General features: G+C 37.0%; 1 protein-coding gene across 2 annotated transcripts in view; it reads right to left on the bottom strand.

Annotated features, from left to right (window-relative positions):
* The window catches only part of MAN2A1 (mannosidase alpha class 2A member 1), a 118590-nt gene that overhangs the window by 4168 nt on the left and 91399 nt on the right, over positions 1–23023 (bottom strand). For both annotated transcript variants that reach the window (XM_015653535.1, XM_033520317.1), the window contains exons 19-20: positions 21324–21457; positions 3892–4086 (exon numbers count right to left, since the gene is read on the bottom strand). In XM_015653535.1, the coding sequence (XP_015509021.1) occupies positions 3892–4086; positions 21324–21457 (329 nt within the window). The remainder of the gene's footprint in view (positions 1–3891; positions 4087–21323; positions 21458–23023) is intronic.

Here is a 23023-nt window from a genome sequence, read left to right as displayed (position 1 = left end):
ATTACATTATATCTTTTTTTATTGTTGTTTTACATTATTCAGCTCTTAATCTTATTATATATATCTAATAAGAGCATAAAAAAGGTGGTTCTATCCAAAGCCATGCTAGTTCTTCAGGCTATTTTTCTCTTACTTGTTTCTGGTTTACTTGTTCTTACACTGGTGCTTTTTCACAAAAGCATCTGCCATGAGTTAGGTTCATTTTGGTGCTGCAGGATGTATCTATTGCTTGGAGAAAGCAATTCCAGCAAGCATTAGGCACTCTGTGATGCATTAGCTCCTGAAGGTGTACCAAACAAGAGGTCTTCATCTAACAGACTTTGCATGCTAATTTCTTTCCATAAAGGAGATGTAGATCAGCTTGCACCAGCTTTTTTGAAACCCAGCATGACAAAGAATCAGAGTACAACAAATTCATAGTATAAAGTACTCATTCATACAATAATAAAAATATAAACTTTGTGGGTTTAAGTTGCTAATTTAAAATAGTAAAAAATTTACTCAGTAGTATTTGGAGTTGAAATGAGACACTGTTTAGCAAAAAACTGACTGTTAGAAACTTTGCATAGTTTACAAATCACGTATAAAACTGAGTTTGAAAAGATTCTGTGAACAATAGATTATAACCACCAACAATCAACTCTTTAATTTATGAATAGTGCCTACATTCAGCATATGAAAAAAGTTTCCAGTATATATAAACACTGATGGCAAAAGAAGTTCACTGGAACAGTGGTACCACTTTCACATGAAGTAAGGTAATAGCTGTGATATTTTCCCCCTCCTACTATGAAACACCTGACTTGGTTTTCATTGTCACTGATGTGACAGTGTTGCACTCAAAAGTAGATATTTTTATGCACACAAAATAATACCGTCTGCCTAAACATCAGATTAGTGAAACATTAAAATTCATACTGAAAAAGCCTGACTTCCTGAGGGGTAAGTTAATGATAGAAATGACAAGCCAGTAATGGGTATCAACACTTCCTCTAATTCACTTAAATTATCTTTTAGTAATCTGCATAAAAAATGCATGCATGTATTTCAAATGATGGCATGAATATTTCATCTCCCAATTTTTTAGAATTAAATATTATCTTAATTAAGATTCAAAAGTTTTAAAACAAAAAGGTAACAAACAATTAATGTCATTCTGAGTAAAAGTGCTTTGGTCAGTATAAATATCTATGATTTAGTACTCCACCTTCTACCATGCACATAGCAACCCTGTGCAAAAAATAAATCTGTTCTAACTCGTTATCAAAGCAGCTGAAAGACAGATTAAGTTGTCACAGCCTCCACATCCACTTTAACTTACCTGTTCTTGTATCATCTCTAGGTAAATTAGATTAAGTACATTTAAGGTTAATGAATGTCTGAGCAAGGATGAACTTACCTACACCTTCTAAACATGACCAAGCTAACTTCATGAAAACCTGTAACAAACTCCTCAATTTTCAACAAATAGCAACATTCTTAACCTTGTAAAACTTTACTGCACTGTTTTTCACGAAAAAAATCCCCAAACACAGTGCTATTAAATCTCTATCTAGCTTTCTTAGAAGAGCTGACAAAGTTTGATTTTATTTTGATCTCTGAGAATTAAAATGTGGCCTTATAAGAAAAAAAAAAAATTGTTTGACTTTCTCATAACCAGTATCCCAGGGCAATCCTGCTAAAATTTTGATGAGCAAGAAAAAAATGTTTAAACTCTTTTAAATTTTTAATTTTTTTAACTTTTTTTTAAAATTTAACTACTGTAAGTTAATAGACACACTCTGCAAGGTTTATGCAATATGGCAAATTTATGTAATTTCTGTTAGTATAAAGGGACAAATCTACTTTGTTCTAGATCTTGAGTCCCAGTTTATTTACATCAGGTAAACTGTGTTTCCAATTTCTCAAAACCTGGAGTTCTATTAAGAAAAAAGATCTTTAAATGTTGCAATCCCAATGAATTGGACACTTCCATGACAAATGAGATATCTTACAACAATAACAATATTCTTTCTGATTTCTACTTTAAATATCAACTTTTTCTTTTTTTTTTTTTAATTTGGTACCCTCTTATTTGAAATTGTAATGGATTATAAAAAACCAGCTTCAACAGTTTAAGCAATGGTGAGGCGTATATCACTGGAAGAAAAATTCATTGTGTCAATTAGCCAGCATTATGTCACTTGTCATTCAAATTCTTGAAAGCTAGAGAAAGGATGCAGAAAATGAGAAGAGATTTACAGAATTATTTACAAGGCATAGCACCAGTTTTGCTGTGGGGAAGAACATTCTGCATCTATAAGGACAGTTTTCCTAGCCTCTGACTGCTGTAAGCTTTCACTTTGAAGTGGACATATTAATGCTACAAACTCAAGAGCTGTCAATCAGCAATCAATGAAACACACAGCTGTGGACAGGGAAGAGATCATAGCCTCAAACAGTCCTATATCAGTTGGAACAGTGGGGCCAGAACAGCCCAGATAAAATCAGACAATTCACTTACAAGTAGTAACGTTGAATTAAAAAAGCAGACACTGAGCAAGCCTGTCTTTTCACAGCTTTCATCCCCAGATCATACAAACAAGAGGATGAATTTACACCTCAAGAAGAGACAGGGAATATGTTCGTGAAGAGTAGGGAGTATGTTCATGAAGAGTCTGGCCCTGAATTCGGTGTGTTGAAGTAAACCTGTGATGCTGAGCTGGTTGATGTAAATGAAAATATACACAGTGAAGTATGAAATATTCACTTCACATGAAGATTTAATTTAGTATCAGGCTTCTTCCTAACTTTTCAAAGGCACAACACCTACAAAATCAAGAGATTTTCCACTTTGAAATTCAAAATAAGAACCAGTCACAGCTGAAGGAGCTAACACAAAATTGAACTACTTACAGAGAAAGCATGAGAAAGCAAATATTGTTTAAGTTTTAAAATACAGATTAAGACAGAATGAAGAACAGATTAAACAGAATATAATCTGATGTTAATATAGACAAGATCAGCTATCATGGAGACTCTAGAGGAAAAGGGATAAATCGTTTGAATCTAAGTATGGCAGAATTAAACAGGGATTTCACTGTGGTAGCAGCATTGGTGAATAGCACTGCAGTACAACATAAAGTTAACATAACACATTTTAAAAGGAGCTGAAAAACTGAAAATAGTTCATAGAACAGTTGGCAGGAAAAGAATGTAAAATCAGTGCCAGTCCTTCAGTTAATCAAAGGGAAAATTAAACTCTGGTGGTTACACACCTTTGTTTCCTCTGAAGGAAAGTGTTTTTCAACACTCAGTACAGAAGAGCCTTTTTTTTTACTTTTTTGTTGGTATTTTGTTTGTTGGTTTGGTTCTTTTGGTGGTGGTTAGATGTCTGGGTTTTGTTTGTTTTGATTTAGTTTTGGTTTGCCTACCAGAGAATGTTTTCACAGGAACCAATCATGAGATCCTGTTAGAATAACTAAATTAGGTCTTGTAATTAAGCTTAAAACCATTTTACCAATAAAATTTGGGTTAAAACTATATTCTTTCTTAAAAACATACCCAGAAGAAACTCTAATGGCCTTAAATTGAATTCTTCTAATACAGAAAAGGCTGAGGTATATGAATGGTTCTCTCTTAAACGTTGGGAATTTATTGAAATATACCTCCTCCAGAGATAGAATCCTGCACTATGCATATTCATATGTTGTGAAGAAAACAATCCCTTCATTTCATGTTACTCAAACAGACACAAGTCTCCAGCTCTTGTGGAATTACCAAAAGCTTGTAATCACGTTGTAATTTATCACATAAAACTCCCCACAAGGTACTTTACAAGAATAAATTATTTGACTATATTAATAAGCTTTATCACATGTTTGCTCACAAAAACCAGTGGTTTGACCTTACCTTTGCTTGGATTGTTCTCAGATTGACAATATGCACGTCACAAGGCATGGATGACATCAATGGAGAAAAAGTATTTATCAGCTCTGGGACACCTGAATCTGCATTTGTTGTCATTGGAATTACAGGATGATTTAAGAAAAGAGAAGTCATATGGCTAAGAAGTGATGGAAAACTGACTGGTGCCTTCTCTTCATTCTGCAAAATACAAAAGAACAACTCAAGATAACATACTACCACATCTAAATTTTGAAACCCACTTACTGTACACATTATTCCAATAATTACATAGAAAATTTTAATTTCTAGGCTGCCCATTCAGCTTTTGGAAACTTTTGATAATGCACTCATTTTCTTCTGTTAATAGGAATACTTACTTTTTTTTATAAACAAAAATCTTTCAAAATTAGGATGACACCAAATATTACAGCATTCCTTGTGTTTCTGTGTTAGCCCCTGATGTTTCTCCAGTACAGTTCAGAGAAAAAAATTAGTAACTACTTAAGTGAGTTGCTCCTATTTATTCAGTATCTCTTTCTATGTGAAGAGGCAGACAGCCTTTTGCAGGTCTCCTTTTCCACATCATCTTCTGACCTGTATTTCTTGATTTCTCCAACTTGCATCCCAAATCCCTCTTTCTATTTTAAATCTATTTATCTCAAATGATTCACGGGAAGAAATAGCAGCTAGCATCTTTGTCTTGGCCTGTATTGCAAAAGATTTCTTCCAAAAATTTTATTTCAATGTCACACCAGCAGGAACCAAAGGTATATTGTCCAAAGATTTTACAAATGTTGTACTTTCCAAAGTTTCATATTTGCAGTGTTTTCACTTGGCTGCAGAGGCTGCCTTACAAACCTGAGATGACCAAATTTTACATATTCACAACAACAAGTTAAAGCTCCAGAGAAGCCAAGATAAGAAAACAAAAGAACTTTAAAAGGCAATTTCTATTTTAGAATGAAAGTGATGATAAGAGTAGAAATGGAAGTGAAAACTTCTTTTGCTCTTATTTTTCCCTTGCATACTTAATCAGATCAATCCCTGCTTGTTGGTGATATTTAGTGAAAACTTTGCAGCAAGTTTATTGAAAATATAGTATCTTAAGCACAGATACATTAAATTTGCACTTTATGATGGGCTGGAAACATTGAATTAAAAAACAAAAGGGAAACACTTAAAGCAAAGGGGAAGATTATTTTTCAGCTTATAACAGACAACCATAACAGTAATTTCTGTCTTGGGGTGTGTATGCATGTATGCATATTTATTTGTATCTCTGCAGTAGCACAAAATAGAGCTGACAGTGAAGAAATTCAAAATATTCCAGGCCTGAATCAATGCAAGATGGTAATTCTCTTTTATTCTTGGTGCTTTCATTAGTAATAAGTAACACTCTGCTCTTTGGAATCAACTAGGCATTGAGGCTTAGTATTTTTAAGACTATATTATGACTGCCAAATGCTAACAGTGGATTGTTGTAGAGGACTGCTCCTCCATATGTCTCATTGCATTTATTTATACTGAATTTTTTGTGCTATTTTATGGCATCTCTAATCAGTATTGAGTCTTCTAATTCCTCAGTTTAGCCTTGATTTTTTTTTTTCCATTACCTTGAGAAGTTCAGTGTTACTGGTAGACTTCCATGCCATTATTTTCTTCTGTTCTAATTACAGTATGAGCAAGCTTGCTCTATGTACAGTTTAATATAAAAGTCTTCCATTCAACTGTCTGAATGCATGCCCTATATACAGGGAAAATGTGCAGATCCATGTTCTTTCAAAGAAGAGTTCCTTTTTCTACCCCAAAAGGAACACTCTTCACTCTGTTGCCACAGAAGTGGTAAAGTCTGTCAAAACATTTAATTGTCATTTGTTTTCTCATCTTTCACCTTCTTTTTTTTTTTTCCCTGTAATTTGATTGCTTGCATCTGAGAACTTAAAATTAGGTCTTCTAAAATATCTTACAAATCACAAATGAATCAGAAAAATAATCTATTCATCCTTTTATAATATTTAGAACAAAATATTTCAATAAGCACAGCCTTGAAGGACTGGTAAATGCTAGGTCCAGAACTAATTCAAATTAGTCCATTTTTTCTCCCACTGCGTCTGAATGTGGTATCACAGGCAGGAACATTGTTCTTATGCATTTTCCACTTTGGAACTAAGACCTAGGTGGAGATTTTATAATGAATCTTGTATTCCCACATCTGGAACGACAGTCAGTTCTGGATGATTGCACCAGCAGAAAAAGTCATTCACTAAATCTGTGTAACAGCAATGGGAATGGAGCATACAGAAGGTCAAGAGCTGCCAGGAGATCAAGGGAAAAAGGGTTTTGCAAACATGGTGAAGACAATGCTTTCACAGAAGACTGAGAAGGGGCTCTTCAAATCACACTCTCCCCTAGGCACATCACAATCATGCAAGGGTTGGAGTATGTCTTTCCCCTCAAGTCTAGTGATCCAGAATTTAAACAGGACTGTCTGGAAAGAGAGATGAGAAGGGTGTGCACACACAAACAATGTAATGGGAAGAATAATTACTCTGTGCACACCTTCACCATGTGGATGGCTTTCAGCAGCACCCTGCTGATGCTGCATCAGAAGAGGTAGTCCCACAGTCCTAATCTAATTAAAGTATTGCTCTTTCAAAAGTGACATTATTTCCTTTATTTCCATGACAGCATTTATCACTCAAAGTGTGAATGGAGCTCCTCTGGCAGCCTTACAAATGTTAAGTACTGGCAAGAATCTGATGAAAGCCAGATGATGATGCGCTGGCTTAATGAGCTCAAATCAAAGCAAATACTGCCTTTTTAACCATCTTACAGTACATCCATATACAGTTATCCAATTGGAAACTGTGTTGAAACACAACTTGAATATGCAGTAGACATAAATGGATGTAAATGTAAAAAAAAAAACAAAAAAACCCCAAAAATAATAGACTTAAGTGGATCCTCATTTAATCTTCCCTTGTCACCAAAAGTAAGGTGAATAATTCTAAATTTTCAGTTTTGAGGAGACACAAGCCATAATCCAATTTAATATTAGATCACAATTTGGAACAAGTTTTAAGAATATAAATAGTACAAAATTATAAAATTGTGTATATAATTATAAATATGAAATTATATTTATATAATAAATAAAATATTAAATAATTTATATAAATATTAAAAGTTCCTTTATATCAGAAATTAGCTATTTCATTGATAATCATGGAAATAATGGAAAGCTTGGGTTGGAAAGGAGTTAACAGTCAACTTGCTCCAATCCTTCTGCCACAGGCAGGGATGGGTGGAGGGGACCGATCTGATTTTTATTTATGCCTCAACACACATTATACGTGAGCAGAAGGATTCCTATAGGGGCTGCACACGTGCTGGCAACCCTGTTCCCCAGGGAGGCTTCTCCTGGCAGCCGATCAGGGCAGAGGAAACTTCCAGGATGGGCTGTGAGTGATCCCCCGCCACTTGGCAGTGGGGCAGATGCACATAAGTATGGGAAAAAATGCCTGGGAAATTGGGCTGTGGGAGGGACTTTAGCACACAAAAGCAGGCAACTACAACACAAGGGAGTGCCTATTTGCTTTGGGTTTCTTGAGGGATCAGGAGCTCATTCAGAGCTCCTAGGGCTTTTCAACTCTGTGGTCCTGCTTCCCTGCCCACACCTGCTTTGCCCTTCTTCACCATTTCCATGAAATTTGGTGTTCTGCTGCTCCCCCCTGCAGGGACCACTGCCACCGCTCTATTTCCTGCGCTGCCCGGGTAAAAAGTCACTCTGCCTCCAAGACTCAGAGGGTTTTCTGGCAAGAGCTTAAGTTCAGTAACTAAGGTCTTCAATTAGAGGGGGGAAATACTAATTAGACTCTTCAGAAATCATTTAGTAATTGAACAGAAGACAGCAATGGAAAATTCATAGAGAATTCATAGAGAAGAAAGTAAAGCTGAAGAAGTTGATAATCGGACACCAATTTAGCTAATGGAGAACCAATGAACTTTTCAACACAGACAAGTATATCTAAAATTTCCCATATAAAATTAAGGAAAGGAAACTAAAGCAGACAGTTTATCAAATCACATTATCTTGACTGTTTTCTCCTCCTCTAGACTCTTCTCTGCAATGACAAAGTCACCAAAAACACATTAATTATAACAGTAAACCCCCACTGGCATCCACACTACCAATTATAACATGCTGAAATGGGCATACTGACTCATTGTGTATGAACAATCAAATAAAACTGGAAACAGGTAGAATTCTGGGCCTGCTAAATCAAGGGATGCAGACTAAAACAGTCTGATAACAAACCACTTGGATTATTACTGGAAAGAAAAAGTTTCTCATTCTCTTTCATGTTGTGTCAGGACAATTTTTATCAACCTTCTCTCTAGCAGATTCAGAAAACCAATGGGCAGCACATTTCAAAGGAGAATATTTCTGGACTTAAAAATTTAATTTGTGGAGCAAAAACACTTTTCAGAACATCTTTATTACCAAAGCATATGGAGACAGTATTTTTAAATATCCTAATCATAAACTAGCAACTGACAGCAATCAAGAATGTGAGTCAAAGGATTCCAAAGGCAAATTCAGGAAAAAAAATTGTTTCTTTCTGTACAATTCAAAGACTGAAAATCCATCAGTATGTTTGATGTGATGCTGCTTCTATACAAGAAATTGATTCTGTAATACTGTGCTAGGCTACTCATAGGTGAGAAACAAACATCACTGATGATGTGAATAACAGGTTACAACACATGACAAAAATAACTGACAGGGTTTAAGGGCAGATTAAATAAGGGCAGATGTCTACACTTTAAAATTACACACATTTTTCACCAAATGCAAACAGTTTGAATCCTTAACTACAGTGGCTCCTGACTTGTGGAAGGCGGAGTCTCTAAGCAGGAAGAGAGTGAGAAAATTGCACGATGTTCTATACACACACTGCCCTTAGGCTCACAACTTAGAAGAGAAATTCAGGTTTTGTTTCAGACTGACACTAGTCTAGCTCATTAAATTGACATTAAGTAATAAATGGCTTCAACTTAGTAATAGGCTTTGCATGCAAGACTGTCTTGGCTGTTATCTCACCAAGAGAAAATCAGATGTTCTTGCTTTAAATTAATTCAAAGTTGCACACGGTAATGCAAAAAGAATAATCAAAGTCTGACAAGTTCTGAAAATCCTCCAGATACGGATGATTCATCCCCTTTCCTCTAAGGCTGATACCTGAAGCTACATTTTCACATGTCTGTAACAACTCCTAGTGATTTTCAGAAGGAAGGAAGAAAGATAATGGATCTTACACCCCTAATACAACAAACAGCAATTAATGACAGACATAAACTGGATTAATTCTTCTGAGCTGAGTAATTCCCTTTTGGTGTCCAAGAGTGCAAGGATAATGTGAGCATCTGACAAAGAAAACAGTGACCAAGACTTCAAGCAGTTTTGAAAATAGCTGGTGTTTGCAGAAGGAATTTTGCATGGAAATCAAATAGGGTCATAGGAAGATCTTCTCTGTGCCTTGGGATTCAGAACATCTAAGACCTTAAAGCTGCACAAAAATCTTCAGAAGAAAAATCTTCAGGTAATCTCTGTAAAAAAATCCAGGCTTAGACTAAATAGATTTTTGGAAAGCCTGGGTAAGTTGCAACAGAAATGACAGTCACAAATATAAGTTCTGAACAAGCAGATATCCTGGAATCTTAAAAAGACTGTAAACAAGAATACTGATGCCAAATTATTTTCTGCTATTCCAGAGCATTTGGCATTCCTGAAATGATGGGGGGGCAAAAATAAAGATAAATATAAGGATTAGAGTTATTTGTATAAACATTTTTCTCTACACTTAAAAATCCATCAATTCTGTTACATTTTTGCACATCAAAGCGGTTTTTTGGGGTTTTTTTTTTTTTGCAATAGGTTTCAAATACTTTAATTGAGAGCCATGGTCTGGAGTGCTTAGGGTCTTTTGACAGCTATTGAAGAGACCAGGAAAAGTCAACTCATGAGAGCAGAGTAAATCTGATTTCATATCTTCACCTCAGGGAATGGAAAATTTTCTATCAATTCACTTGGCCATTGTTAATAAAAATGCATCGGAACTGCATGACTGCCACGCTAGCTGAAAGGGGTTCCTGGAGGCTGATTATAGAAGAAATGAAAATTCTGAGGCACCATAAAATAGCCACAAGACTGGATGTTGTCTCAGTGACTCTAAAATCACCACGTATTTTCCATACCGGTATTTAGTCGGCACTAAAACTGCACAGGAAAAACCTGGGACTGCTGCAGGCAATCAAATCCAGGGAAATCTTGCTTCCACTGGAGGATTTTTTCCCAGTCTGCTAGAGCCAAATTTGGCAGTTTCCAGCAAGAGGAGACTCCTCTCATTCCAGGCTGCTGGATAGGAGCCTGCTGTGGTCCTGCTCCTCCAAGACTGTGCAGGAGAAAGGCAGCACATTATTCCCATCATGTATGGAAACACATGGCCATCCATGTGAACAGAGACAACACCTTTGCCAGAACACTTGGGTAACAGAAGTAGAACAGACAACCCAAATCTGATTGTGCCCTCCAACTGACCAGGTCTGGAGTTCTAGACCTCGAATCATAAAAATACTCAACAACCTCTGATACTCAATGTGGACTACAAACCCTCCTGATATCCAGGTCTGGACCTTAGGCTTCCTAATGATTCACCAGGTCAGACTTCACTTTCTTCCAGGAGCTGGCCTGTGGCCTGTCAGCTTGCAGTTTGCTGTTTACAGGTACACACAGAAAATGCAGGTCTTGCCAGCAACTGGAGACCAGTTGTACTGGTCCCACTGACTATAGTGTATCTCTCCAATAGCTGTCACACAAAACTCTTATTCTGCTTGTTCCCTAGTCTTACCTGAAGATGGCTAATGGCTCACACAGATTCAGAAAAGGTTGGGTACTTGCACAGGAATCAGATTTAATAATCCAGAATGGACTGTGGTGATCAATCACTGGACTTCATCAGACCCTTTTATGCCCCTTTTACCCCTACTTTTTCCATTTGTTACTCCTCAATCCTTCTCCTTCCCCTCCTGTGTCAGTTCTACTGAACATCCCACAGCTATCTCTTGTTTAACAAAAAATAAAATAAAATATTTTAAAGCCAGAATTTTCTTAGTCTAGGGCAGTTTCTGATGATTCATCTTGTTGGGTTTCACACCAGGAACAATCTAATTTTCTCCCTTTCATGGTCTCAGGAGCAGCTTGTGCTCCACTGCTCCACTTATCACTGTTCCTTTGGTGCTGCATTTAGTAAAGTTAGTGTTCAATCAGGTGCCAAAACAGAAATCATGTTCTATAAAGAGATCATTTGGAGAACACCTGCTCACTGGTCTATGGAAGAATGCAGATGGTAAAGGAAGGATCTAGTCACCATGATCATAAGCACATCACCACAACTGAGGCTTTTTACTAAGCCTCATTTGTGGTGATGTTACTAAGGCTGAAAAATACATAGCCATAAAAATAGCTGGATGAAAGTGATCAGAAAAGCAGATAGATAGCAGACATGTTTCTTTGGCAATAAACGTATTTTATACTTCAGTTATAACCTTTCCTATCAATTTTATTTCTTCTCTTCTAATTCTTCTTAGGGTGTTTATATTACTTACTAATGGCACAGGAGGAGGGACTTAATGACTAAATAAATACCCCACGCTAGGCTTGTGGAAGGGACCTGGTACTAGATTTTACCAGATGATTGGCAAGAGCTTACCCTGCTTCCAATGATGGCAGAAAACAGTGATCAGAAATTTTCTGGAGCTCAGTTTTGATGAGGAAGTAGTTTAAAAAACTGATGCTAAGGTCAGAAAGTACACAGTGAAATCTGCTAATTACCAGGCATTGGAACTCTGCTCCTCATACAAAGTTCTTGCTACTGGTGGAAACTTGAATGTGCAAGGAGATTATTCCCAAAGTAATTTCATATGAGAATACAAGAAGCAGCAAGAAGGATCTGCACACTTTCTCCCTACTTTAGGGAGGATTCTGCCCTACAGTTAGATCTTGCAGCAGGAATTAAGCCTTCCTAGAACTGGTGATACAGAAAGGTTTAAATTTCAGACATAAAAATGAACCAGCTCAGATAAGCTCAACAAAGAAAGTAAAGAGGCCTACCCTTGTCCTTTGATGAACTATATGAGCTAACAGTGGAAAGACCAAGGTTTTATACTATGCATAATACTGAGGTAAAATTCTTTCTACCCAGAGACAACAGATGGGTACATACAAATGAACAGATAAAACCAAACCAAGAGAGGCATAGCTGGATGTCCAGAACCCAGAGGCAGACAGTCCTCTGTAGTATCTACTCAAGCCAGGAGTCAGCTACAAGTGGCTGCTGCCCTGTTACAGGATGAGAATGCTTCATAACAAGAGAATAAGAATGGAGCTTCAAGACAAATCAGTCTTTATCCAAAAGCTTTCTGCAACACATCTTTGTCACTGTATCATGAAAAAAAAAAATTTGAAGGAAATGAAGCTGTAAAGTGTCCTGAAATGAAAACAATGGCAGTGCTTGCCTGAAAACAGATAGTATTTGTAGATAAGAGAGATAGAAACATTATTCTTGATTAGCAAACACAAAGTTCCTGCATAAGAAATACAGGATAAATTATATTGTAGAAGAAGAAATAATGAATTAAAAGTAGTGTTTCAAGCAAAACTGGAAAGTAACATATACCTGAATATCTCTTCAAATGAAATACAAAATTAGTGCTCAGCCCTTACTACATATATGTGGTAAGGCTCTAAAGAAGACGTGTTGTATTTTGTGTGAAAACAAGATGGAAATATCTTTTATTTTCCTTCTATGGCCACCACAAACCCCCAAAACCTTAAAAATTTTGTACATATTTGATGAGCTCACTGTGGCAGTTACAATTAAAAATGATCTTAGAGTATCTGAGCTTGTCACACATGACTTTGGAAAAGCTTCTAAATGGTAATAATTAAAGCAATGTCAAGTTTCTGCTTTTTTGAAACATCAAGTTAATTATGTTTGTTAAGGTGTGGTTGCATGTAGCATAGCAATGCACAGTATAATATATAGCTACAGTGAGAAACATGCACATGCATTATAAATAAGCACATCAATAAGGAGCAAATGCAACACAATAATAAGACAAAAACAGCTGTGTCACCAACCATAAATTTCTAGAGAAAGTAGGTACTTACAGAGATTTAGTAAGTAAAAAGAGTAGTTGTCCATGGTGGAAGAAATGGAGTTTGATTATCTCCTACATATTTGTGATTTTATTAACTGTATTATTGTTCCTCTTAACAACCTCCCCCAAAAGTAACAGCCATTTGAGCCACTGAATCGTGGCTCTCTGCTTGAGCCCAGTCTATAAATCCAGTTACATAAATAAACTAAGTCAATGTATGAAATAGGAATCTGAAGAAGTAAATGTTTGCCTGGCATGGCATCTTTTCTGCAGCTATGTCTTTGATGAAATAATATATTACACTTTCTATAGATCCTATTTCTTTCACTCCTATACTGTCATAACATGCTGGGATTCAGAAAATAACAGGGTATTAATTATTATTTTTCCAAAACTTACAATAAATATGTAGTCTGTATTTTCAAAAAGATAGAAATATTTACTGTTTTGACAAGTATTAATAAACTGTATTCAGCTTCATTCTCAGCTAAATATTAATCCCTTTAATTTAAAAATGACATGGATTCAGTTCTTGGTTAAAAATCTGAAGAAAGAAAAGACAGTCTTAGAAGATGATTCAGAGATATTCAAGCCAAAATATGCTTGCAGGAAGAAAATGAACATATAAGAAGGATTAGTTACATATAGTAGACGAAAAAGTTGCATGTAGAAATTTTATGTAGAAATTATATCAAAAATACAGTAAAAAACATCTGAAGCCTGAGGAACACAGATATCAATAAATGAGGTGAGTATAATGTAAAGTGAAATGAGATTGGGACACCTCTTACTACAAACACAGCTCACTTAACAAACAATACTGTCATTGTGAATAAACATTTAGTATCCATTTTAGGAAAAAAAACCAAAAACACAACAACAAATAAATAGAAAATATAACTACCTCCCTCCCAAGTATTTTCCCTCCCCACAAATACAAAACCAAAAAAAAGCTTCAGCAAAACCCATCAACCTGAAGTCTTCTGCAGAGACAATATGTGAATGAGTATTTACGACTGATTAGTTGAGCTAGAATTCAAGAGCCAAAACCTAGGTAGTATTAGGATTAAGAATCTATTAGAATATAGACTATTTGAGAATACCAACAACTATTAAGAATTTCACCCTATCCACCCACTAGACATGTGAGTCTTACACTTCAGGACATTCATGTGGTTTGACCCTGACATTAAAATTTACAGCTTAGGATGCGGTTGGGGAAGAAAAAAAGTATTTCAGAGATATAAATGAAAACAACTTTTGGTAGATATTGTGATGACAAAAACCCTCCACAGTAATTTCACCAGTGATACACAATTATTTGAATGAATTTTAAAGATCTGCAAGTGTTACACTTCACATACTCTCCTTTTTTGGGGAAGTTTCACAAAGAGCAAAAAGCATCCTGTTCTTCAAAATTGTTTTTGAGAAAAGATAGAATTAAATGTTCTGGAACACTAGGAAAAGCTTGTAATGGCAAAGATGTCAGATGGTCAAAACTTTCTCCTCCAGTGGCTCCTGAAGTCAATAATAAAATGTGGCTTGACAACAAAATCTAGGTCAGTGTATGAGTCACCCTGTAGCTGATTACATATATAAACTGCATAATAACATCATAATTTTTTCTGACATGGTTATTTTTAAGCTATTATAACAACTACCTTCTGAGTAACTGGGCTAAAAAAAAGTGTGATTGCACATCTAATGAAACAGAGAGAGAACTACCACTTTAACACTGCAACAGTAACATGAATCAGAAAATATTAAGAATGTTCAGATACATTTTGAAAAACAAAATTCTGGAACATTCTAACTATATGAAAGGGGAATTCCAGATACAACAGCAGAAAGAAAATGTTTCCTTAAAACATCTTGCTTGGCTCCTGGGGCTTGAGTACATTGGATCAGTTGGGACAACAGCACCTCTTGGACTGTGCCTATACCCCACAGCTCTGATTCTACTTTCTATGAAGTCCTTTCAAGAGTGTATAGGAATCAAAGGCCCTTAAAGTCTTCTGCAGCCATTTAAAACCATTATAAGCTCAGCATGAAGAGTTAGAGGGAAAGAAAGATGGTGGAACACAGGTTTCCAAGGCACCTCAGGAATTTTTGATTGTAGTACGTAACTGTCTCTTCTCCTTTGAAAGATTCTCAGGAACTTGCACAGAATCTTTCAAATCTACAGTAAATTTTTAACAAAGAATTTTAAGAAAGAAAGGGAATTACACTGTTATTCTTCTGAGATGATACTTGTATCACAAAAAAGTTGGCAAACATATGCAAAGACACGTGTAAATAAATATTCTACTAACTAGAAAATCACAGAATTGTTTAGGCTCCCTTTACTCTAACTGAGGGAACTTCAAAATGTTTTCCAATGGAGTGTTTTCGTCTGAAGCAGCAGCTGTTCTGAAATTGAACTGGTGGCCAACTCCACTCAAGGGGCACTGTGTTACTTTGCAGAGCAATCTCAGTGTGTGTGTACCAGTTTCCTTTTAGAAAGAAGTAACCAAGGAGCTTCCCTGAAGTATGGAACCATACTCTAACCCATCACATCTTGATCATGGTCTGAATGGATGACTAATCTTTTATGTCTGTTCTGACACAAAAATAAATTGCATTGAGCAGGGACTGGACTGGAAGCGTTTCAGAGGTGAGTTATTAGTGAGTTATTTTATGGTTCTACAGAAAGCACCAAGACTGCACAAAATGTCACTGCAAGCACTATGGCACTAACTGATTTGATCTGCTTCTGTTGTTTCAAATTATTTTCTAATGTAAACATAGATTTCCATGTCCAATAACCAGGTCCACATTCTAATTTAATACAACACAAATTACCCTGGGTACTAAGGAATTTTTGGGTGGCAGTATAGATCCTGCTGCAGGTTTCCTCCTGCAAGGATGGATTAACCTGTGCAATGCTTGTTGACACAGTCAGACTGCTGCTGACCTCAAGTTAGCTTGGGTAGCTGCACATCACACTGATACATGCAGTTAATATGCAGTCTGCATTATACATGATGAGGAGATAGAAAATCGTAACGACATGTGCAACCTGAAAGAAAAACAACCACTGTCAATCATTAGATGGTGAAAATTAGCTTTAAGCTTGATATTATCATCCTCTCACAGTGGCTAATGATATCCATCATAAACCAGAATTAATTCCAATTTATCTGCATATTCATTAGGAGCTTGGTATATAACCTCTCATCTTTAGCTATGTAACGGTTTTAAAATATACTCAGTGCTGTCATCATGATTCTACTGCCTCTCAGTATGAAAATGTACTTTTGATTTTGTCCTTCTCAAAAATGATAGATTAAAAAAAAAAAAATGAGAGAGAAAATACAAAGAATGGAAAGAAAATTGAGGTTATTCAAAAGATTAAGATACAAAAAGGCAAACTGAAATACGTGCAAATGAAAAAAAACCCACTTACAACAAAATAGTTTCAACTTTCCTAGAATCATAATGAACTGAAAAGATTTTTATGTCTGGAGTCTAAATATTTCCTCCTGAATCTTATTTCCTGCGAATTCAGCCAGGCCAGGGACATGAGCCAGCTGACTATTGCCTCTGAGGAGCCACCTGTCTATCTGAAGCCATGGGAATCCTTCATTAGAGTTAGAAGTCAAGATATCACTCTGGTGTTATGTTAAATAAGTTACAGGTCAGTTACAAACTGGGTAATGTTGCTCCCTATATGGTGAGGCTACTAGAATGTTCACCCCCTAAGGTCCTATCATTGTGTCTTCCTTTGTTCTCATCTTTGGTTGGTCACCCCCACAGAGCTCCCTTGGTTATTGTTGTTCAGCTTTTGTGCATCGTCCCTATTTTCTTTTATTCCTTATTAAAGTGTTATTTTCCTGGTGCCAACCATCACTCCCGCTCCTATTTATTTTCTTGCTACACTCCCTGCCCTAAAATCAGGGGACCTAAAGGTTTGTTGAAGCCACCTTCACTCCAGTAAGTGGCACCTGGAACAGGGACCCTGATAGTCAGAGTTTTCTGTGTTGGTTTGGTCAGCTGGGGTTGCTGACCAGCAGGCAAAGTGCTCCCTGCTTTTATGTGTTGCCACATTGGGGCCTGACGGTTCTCAGCCAGGGGCAGTGAGGACAACAACTGTTTCGTTCACCTGTGGAGGATTGCAGGTGGGTTTTGGGGAAGCATGGGACATTAACAGCCCATTTCACCATTGTGCCTATAAAGAAAAAAAAAAATTGGCTCAAGTCTTTAATGACTTGGCATATTCCAGTGGCTTTTCCCCCTAAGGCAGTGAGAAAGAGATGGGCAACTGTATGTCTTGAGTGGAAAGGAGTATATATGTGTATTTTAAATTAATTTTAATGGATCAAGACAAGAAATTTTCAAAGAAAGAATTGAAATTATTGTTGAGGTAGATTTCTAAAAATTTTCCTAATGCCTCTGCTGATTATATTTGCACCACCAAACTTTGGGACTCAGTGGGGGTTAAATGACATGATTTGTCGATATAGAAGGACTCCATTGTGCCCTATTTTCCACACCATCCTTGAAACCCTTCATCAGCAAGGAAAGCATCAATCACCTGGTCTGTCAGTTACCCCTAACCTGCCATCTTCCCTGGAACCATCACTTGGCAAGTCTTTCATGATGATCCAACATGTCACTGGATCATCTTGGAGCATCATCCCCCGGAGACCCAAGATGGAAAGAGTCAAAATGTGACTGTGGAGCCCGACCACCATCTCAGCTCCTCCACTTCCTCCCCCTGTGGACGCCTTTTCTGCCCAAGACTACTCCTCTAACTCCACACCCACAATCTCAGACTATGCCTCTAACATCAGTCAATCCCCCTTGCCCTCGGGCCACGCCCCTAACACCGAGCTGGAATCCAGAACTCCACCCTGGAAGGCCGCCACCCTAAATTAAGGCCCTTCCATTTTAACATCCAGCAAAATGACAGCACCCATTACCTCGTGCTCTGGTAATGTGGCAGCTCCCAGGGACAGGACCAAAAAACACCGTCACTCCTCTAATAATAACCTGAATGTTATTGCTCCAAGTTGTCTCAGAAGGTTTCTGTGTTTCATGTTATAATTAGCAATGCTAAAACATTTTATTTTTGAATGCACGTTGAATTTCAGTATAATACTGTGAAATATTTAAGGATCTTGATTTAATGTAATAATTTTTCCTGTGTAAAATTCACAACAATTTTCTGGGTTGTTTTTACCCTCAAAAGAAAAAGAAATATTAAGGTCTTATTTCCCTATTCCACAAACCTTACCGTTTCAGTTATGGGATTTCCAAATCTAAAATTAAGTTTTCTTCTCAGTCATTTAAAAATTGTGCAAACATATTATTCAAGGATGGCAGCTGTTGCCTATTTCCAGTTTATCTGGCAAATGAACGAATCTATGGCAAACTAGCCAAGGGTACAAATAAAGCTCTAAAAGCTTAGAAGGTTATTGAAACAACACTAACAAAAAACCTATTAAATATGTAGAGTAAAACCCAAGGCATAGGTATTCTAATACCATGTGAATGTCCCAGTTTGCTGCCCAGTGCAGGGAGTGGCATACATGATTATTGACACTCCCTTTCAGACGGAAGGCAACTTGACTGAAACATGGAAAGGTCCTGAAAAGAAAGCAAACATAGAGCTACTAATTTGGTTTAGCAGAGAAAGTGTTTGTGCAGTTAGATAACAGCTTGTAAGTTTACAAGTCTAGGGGAATCTATATGTTTGCACTCACCTTGCTTGAGACAATAAGCACAATGTTTCCTGGGCATGTCTGCCACTGTGTTTTAACATCAAATACTTTGATCTAAAAGGAGGTTCAATGTTTTATTTACAATCCAAAGAAAATATATCAAAACTTATTAAAACAAGTTTGCTACTATTGTTAATTATTGTTACAATGTTAGTGCTGTTAGTTAAGTTGTTAAGCTCATGTTTGTTAAGTTCAATGTTAAAAGATTTTAAGAATTCCTTATGTTCATTGTTTTTGGTCCAGAAAAGAGAAGCTGAGGAGTTGGGTTTGCCTGGGACCACCCCACTGGCCTATGAGGATAGTTTTAATCTTAGACCTTGGGAAATGGAGATTTAGATCATGTTAATGTTTATTCCATTCAGTTTTATGTTGATGATTGTTCTATTTTTAAGAACATTGAAAAGAGGGAGTAGAAGCCCTATCCACCAAGGAGAGACTAAGTAAAGCTCTATATGCTTTTTAATTTTAAAAACAATTCATTTATGGAGCCAAATCCTTGTGTCATCACACATTTTTCCAACACTTCATGGGCTCAGTTAAAAGAAAGGCCACTCACAATGATTAAAGACCCTGAAAACAACCAGATTCTGGGGCCATTCCCATTAATTACCTGGGAATAATAACTGAGGATGCCATCCAAAGTATGCAAGGTGATGAGGCAAATGGAATCAACCCTGTCCTGTACTGGACCCAGAAGGTCCCACATGCAACACTTGAACCTCAGGAGCTAGAAATTCTCAGGTTGGTAAAAATGGATTTTTGCACAAAATTTTACTATAGAATAAGATGGGATGACAGTAAAACACCTAAAATTATAAGGGATACAGCAATTATGATAAAGAACAGGGCAATTACCAGGCCAGATGTCTCCCCATATCATCCTGCCTACAAAAATCAGAGCCAGTGGTGTCATTACACTTCCTCCATCATTTCATCAGTAGTCACCCTTTACAGCTATCCACACGATGTATTTCTTATCTGTGGAGACAGAGCATGGCCCAGTATCCCCTTGCACATCAAAGCCAGGCCTTGTAGCTTGGGGAATCTTACTTTGAGGGCACCCAACATCAAAATAATGAATAGCAAGAAGAACAGGGCAAAAAGACCTACCTTTTGTTACCTTGGGAGGCTGCAGCCAAGGCATTAGGACAATTAGTTCATCTTGAGTGCCTCCTAAGTAAGCAAACCAACACTACCTCCATCAGCTGAGTGGTCTGCTCTCCGATGCGACCATCAGACATGCCACCTTGCAGAACAGGGCAGTGATGGACTTTTTACTCCTAGCACAGGGCATGGCTGTAAGAACTTTGAGCGGTTGTGTTGTATTAACCTCTCCAGACACAGCAAGTCCATCCGTAAGAGCATTCAGAGAAAAATTCAAAAAGTTTCAAATAGAAGACCAGGACTGGATTAATGCACTCTTTAAAAGCTAGGGATTAAAGGGTTGGATGTTATCCATGTTTAAAACAGGGTTGTTAGCTCTCATAGTTGTTGTCATATTGTTGGTGGTTCCATATCTGTTTGGATGCTTTTACAGGGTTTTGCAATGTTCTCTCAGTTTGGTTTTTGTTAAAAAGAAGGGGGGAGATGCGGAATTCAGCCAGGCCAGGGACATGAGCCAGCTGACTATTGCCTCTGAAGAGCCACCTATCTATCTGAAGCCATGGAAATTTTTCATTTGAGTTAAAAGTCAAGATATCACTCTGGTGTTATGTTAAATAAGTTACAGGTCAGTTACAAACTGGGTAATGTTGCTCCCTATATGGTGAGGTTACTAGAATGTTCATCCCCTAAGGTCCTATCATTGTGTCTTCCTTTGTTCTCATCTTTGGTTGGTCACCCCCACAGAGCTCCCTTGGTTATTGTTGTTCAGCTTTTGTGCATTGTCCCTATTTTCTTTTATTCCTTATTAAAGTCTTATTTTCCTGGTGCCAACCATCACTCCCACTCCTATTTATTTTCTTGTCACACTCTGCCCTGAAATCAGGGGACCTAAAGGTTTGTTGCAGCCATCCCTCACTGTGACAGTTTCCTAAGAAAACTATAAGAGGTTTTCTCTTTCTACTCATTCAACAGAAATAATTTGTCAGCTTTTGTTTAGACTCAGTTAACATTGTTAAGAAGCAGAACTCACACTAATTAGCAGCTTTTTAAAGCTTATTCGGTAAAAAGTAATTAAAAACAAAAAAAGAGACTTGCACAATGGTACCCCACTTGTATGTTGAAGTGTGAGGGAGGAAGTAGGTGCTGTAGGATTTATGTGAGAAATCGTGAGAGATGAAGTCTTTACAATCAGAATATGCAAGCAAGATGACAAAACTCCCTTGGAAGCTATATTTCCTTAGTTCTACAGCTCATAGAATAATTTCTTTACTGAGTTCCTTGCTGCTGCAACAGAAATTAATATTTACATCTTAATTGGCAGAAAAAAATCCAGTCAGTGAATCCTACCACATCTGTTCCATGTCTTCTTTCCAGCAGCAGTCGGAAGACATTCGCTGTAATCTTGTTATCTTGAACACCTTGTCCAAGGCCACGGTTGTCATCCTGCATAAGCCGACGATCCATGATCACTTCCAGCTGACCTGAAAGAGCAACATGAGGATTACACTAGTATCAAGAATATGTAAGGGTTCTATTAAACATAAATAACCTGCCCTAAAATTTAACTTATTTTAAAAAATCATAATATATCTCTTGAGTCTGGAAGAGTTAGTGATCGATATTGCTAAGACATATGATGAAAGCAGTTTATACCACTAGACTGTGGCTGTTTATAACCTTCAAAAAAATTTTCACAAGCCTTTCTGCAGAATGTCCAGCTTTTTTTACTTTCAGAGTTTATATAACAGTTTAATATGAAAAATTATTACTATTAACTACTATTTGCAATGAGGATACATGGCAACCAAACATCCAAGATAAGAATCACCCCCAGGTATTTGCTGTATGGAGAGAATATCTTCAGCTTGTACTCCATTCTTTTGTTTCACATTTGAAGCCAGAAGGAAAAATAGCTATCAGCAGGAGTGCATAAATACTCACTTCTTGTATGGATAACTTCACGTGTGGGAGTAGGAATTGCACTGGATAAGCACTGAGCATGAAATTCTGAGTTTGTACTGAACTGCAGCACAGCCACTCAAAATAGTGCTTTAAGCATGATATTAAATTATACATAACCTGGACAAAGAAGTTCACTTTTTTCTCAAGTGTCTATCTCCAGAAGGAAACCAGATTGGGGCACGTAATTAAGGCTGTTATGGTTTTTGCACACTGAATCTTCAAATAAGTGTACTTGTTTCCTAAATAAAACTGGAAGACTGAAGTGCTTGTATCCTGAGTAAGAAGAACTCAATTTAAGCTTCCAGAAAAGGCTGCTTACTAAGGCAGTCTTTTTTATATTTCAGTGTTCTACAAACACTTACCCGATTTTCTCAAATACTTGTTCTTCCCTTCCCTCGAGTACAAACAGATTTTGTTTATCCAGGACAGAAATCAGCTGACAATGAGAAAGAAAAAACCTGCTATTTTGAACCAAGGTACTGTTCATGTAACTTTCAGATGGTGGGCTATGCCTTGAGACACACCTGTGTCTCAGATACAGGAACACAGGAGGGTTGCTTGCCTAAACTATAAGATTTTTGAATTTTCTTCCATGATCCTTCTGAGCTTCTGAAAGACCTTCAGAAAAAATGTCATGAAGTATATGATACTCAGCAACCACAGAATCTTCAGCTTCATTTCTGTTCTTTTTTGAGGAATACAACATGCCTTCAGTAAAAGGCACCCAATTTACTAATTTAATTAAATATTACTTAATGATAACAAATCAGATTAATTTCTTCTCCTCTTTTTCTTAGTGGGCACAGAGTAAATATTTGATGTTGGTGTATCTTGAACGACAGTTTGTCAAAGGGTGAAACAGTCAAGAACTCAATATCATGTCAGGTATGGGATACATCTGTTGCTCTTTTATTTAACTGGGGTAGGTGAAAAGCCTGTAATGTCCTCTGATGGATTTGAAACAAGTGCTCACAGAAGGTCAGTTTCTCCCTGATGCTTGCCTGCAAAATGTCAAACAGTGCCAGCCTTAACTTCCTAATTTGATGGCAGAGTGGGGGTGTCTGTGGATTTAGATGTGCATTATT

The sequence above is a fragment of the Parus major genome, chromosome Z (genome assembly GCF_001522545.3).
Source record: "Parus major isolate Abel chromosome Z, Parus_major1.1, whole genome shotgun sequence".
Lineage (NCBI taxonomy): Eukaryota > Metazoa > Chordata > Aves > Passeriformes > Paridae > Parus > Parus major.
This window is presented reverse-complemented; position numbering and strand designations above follow the sequence as displayed.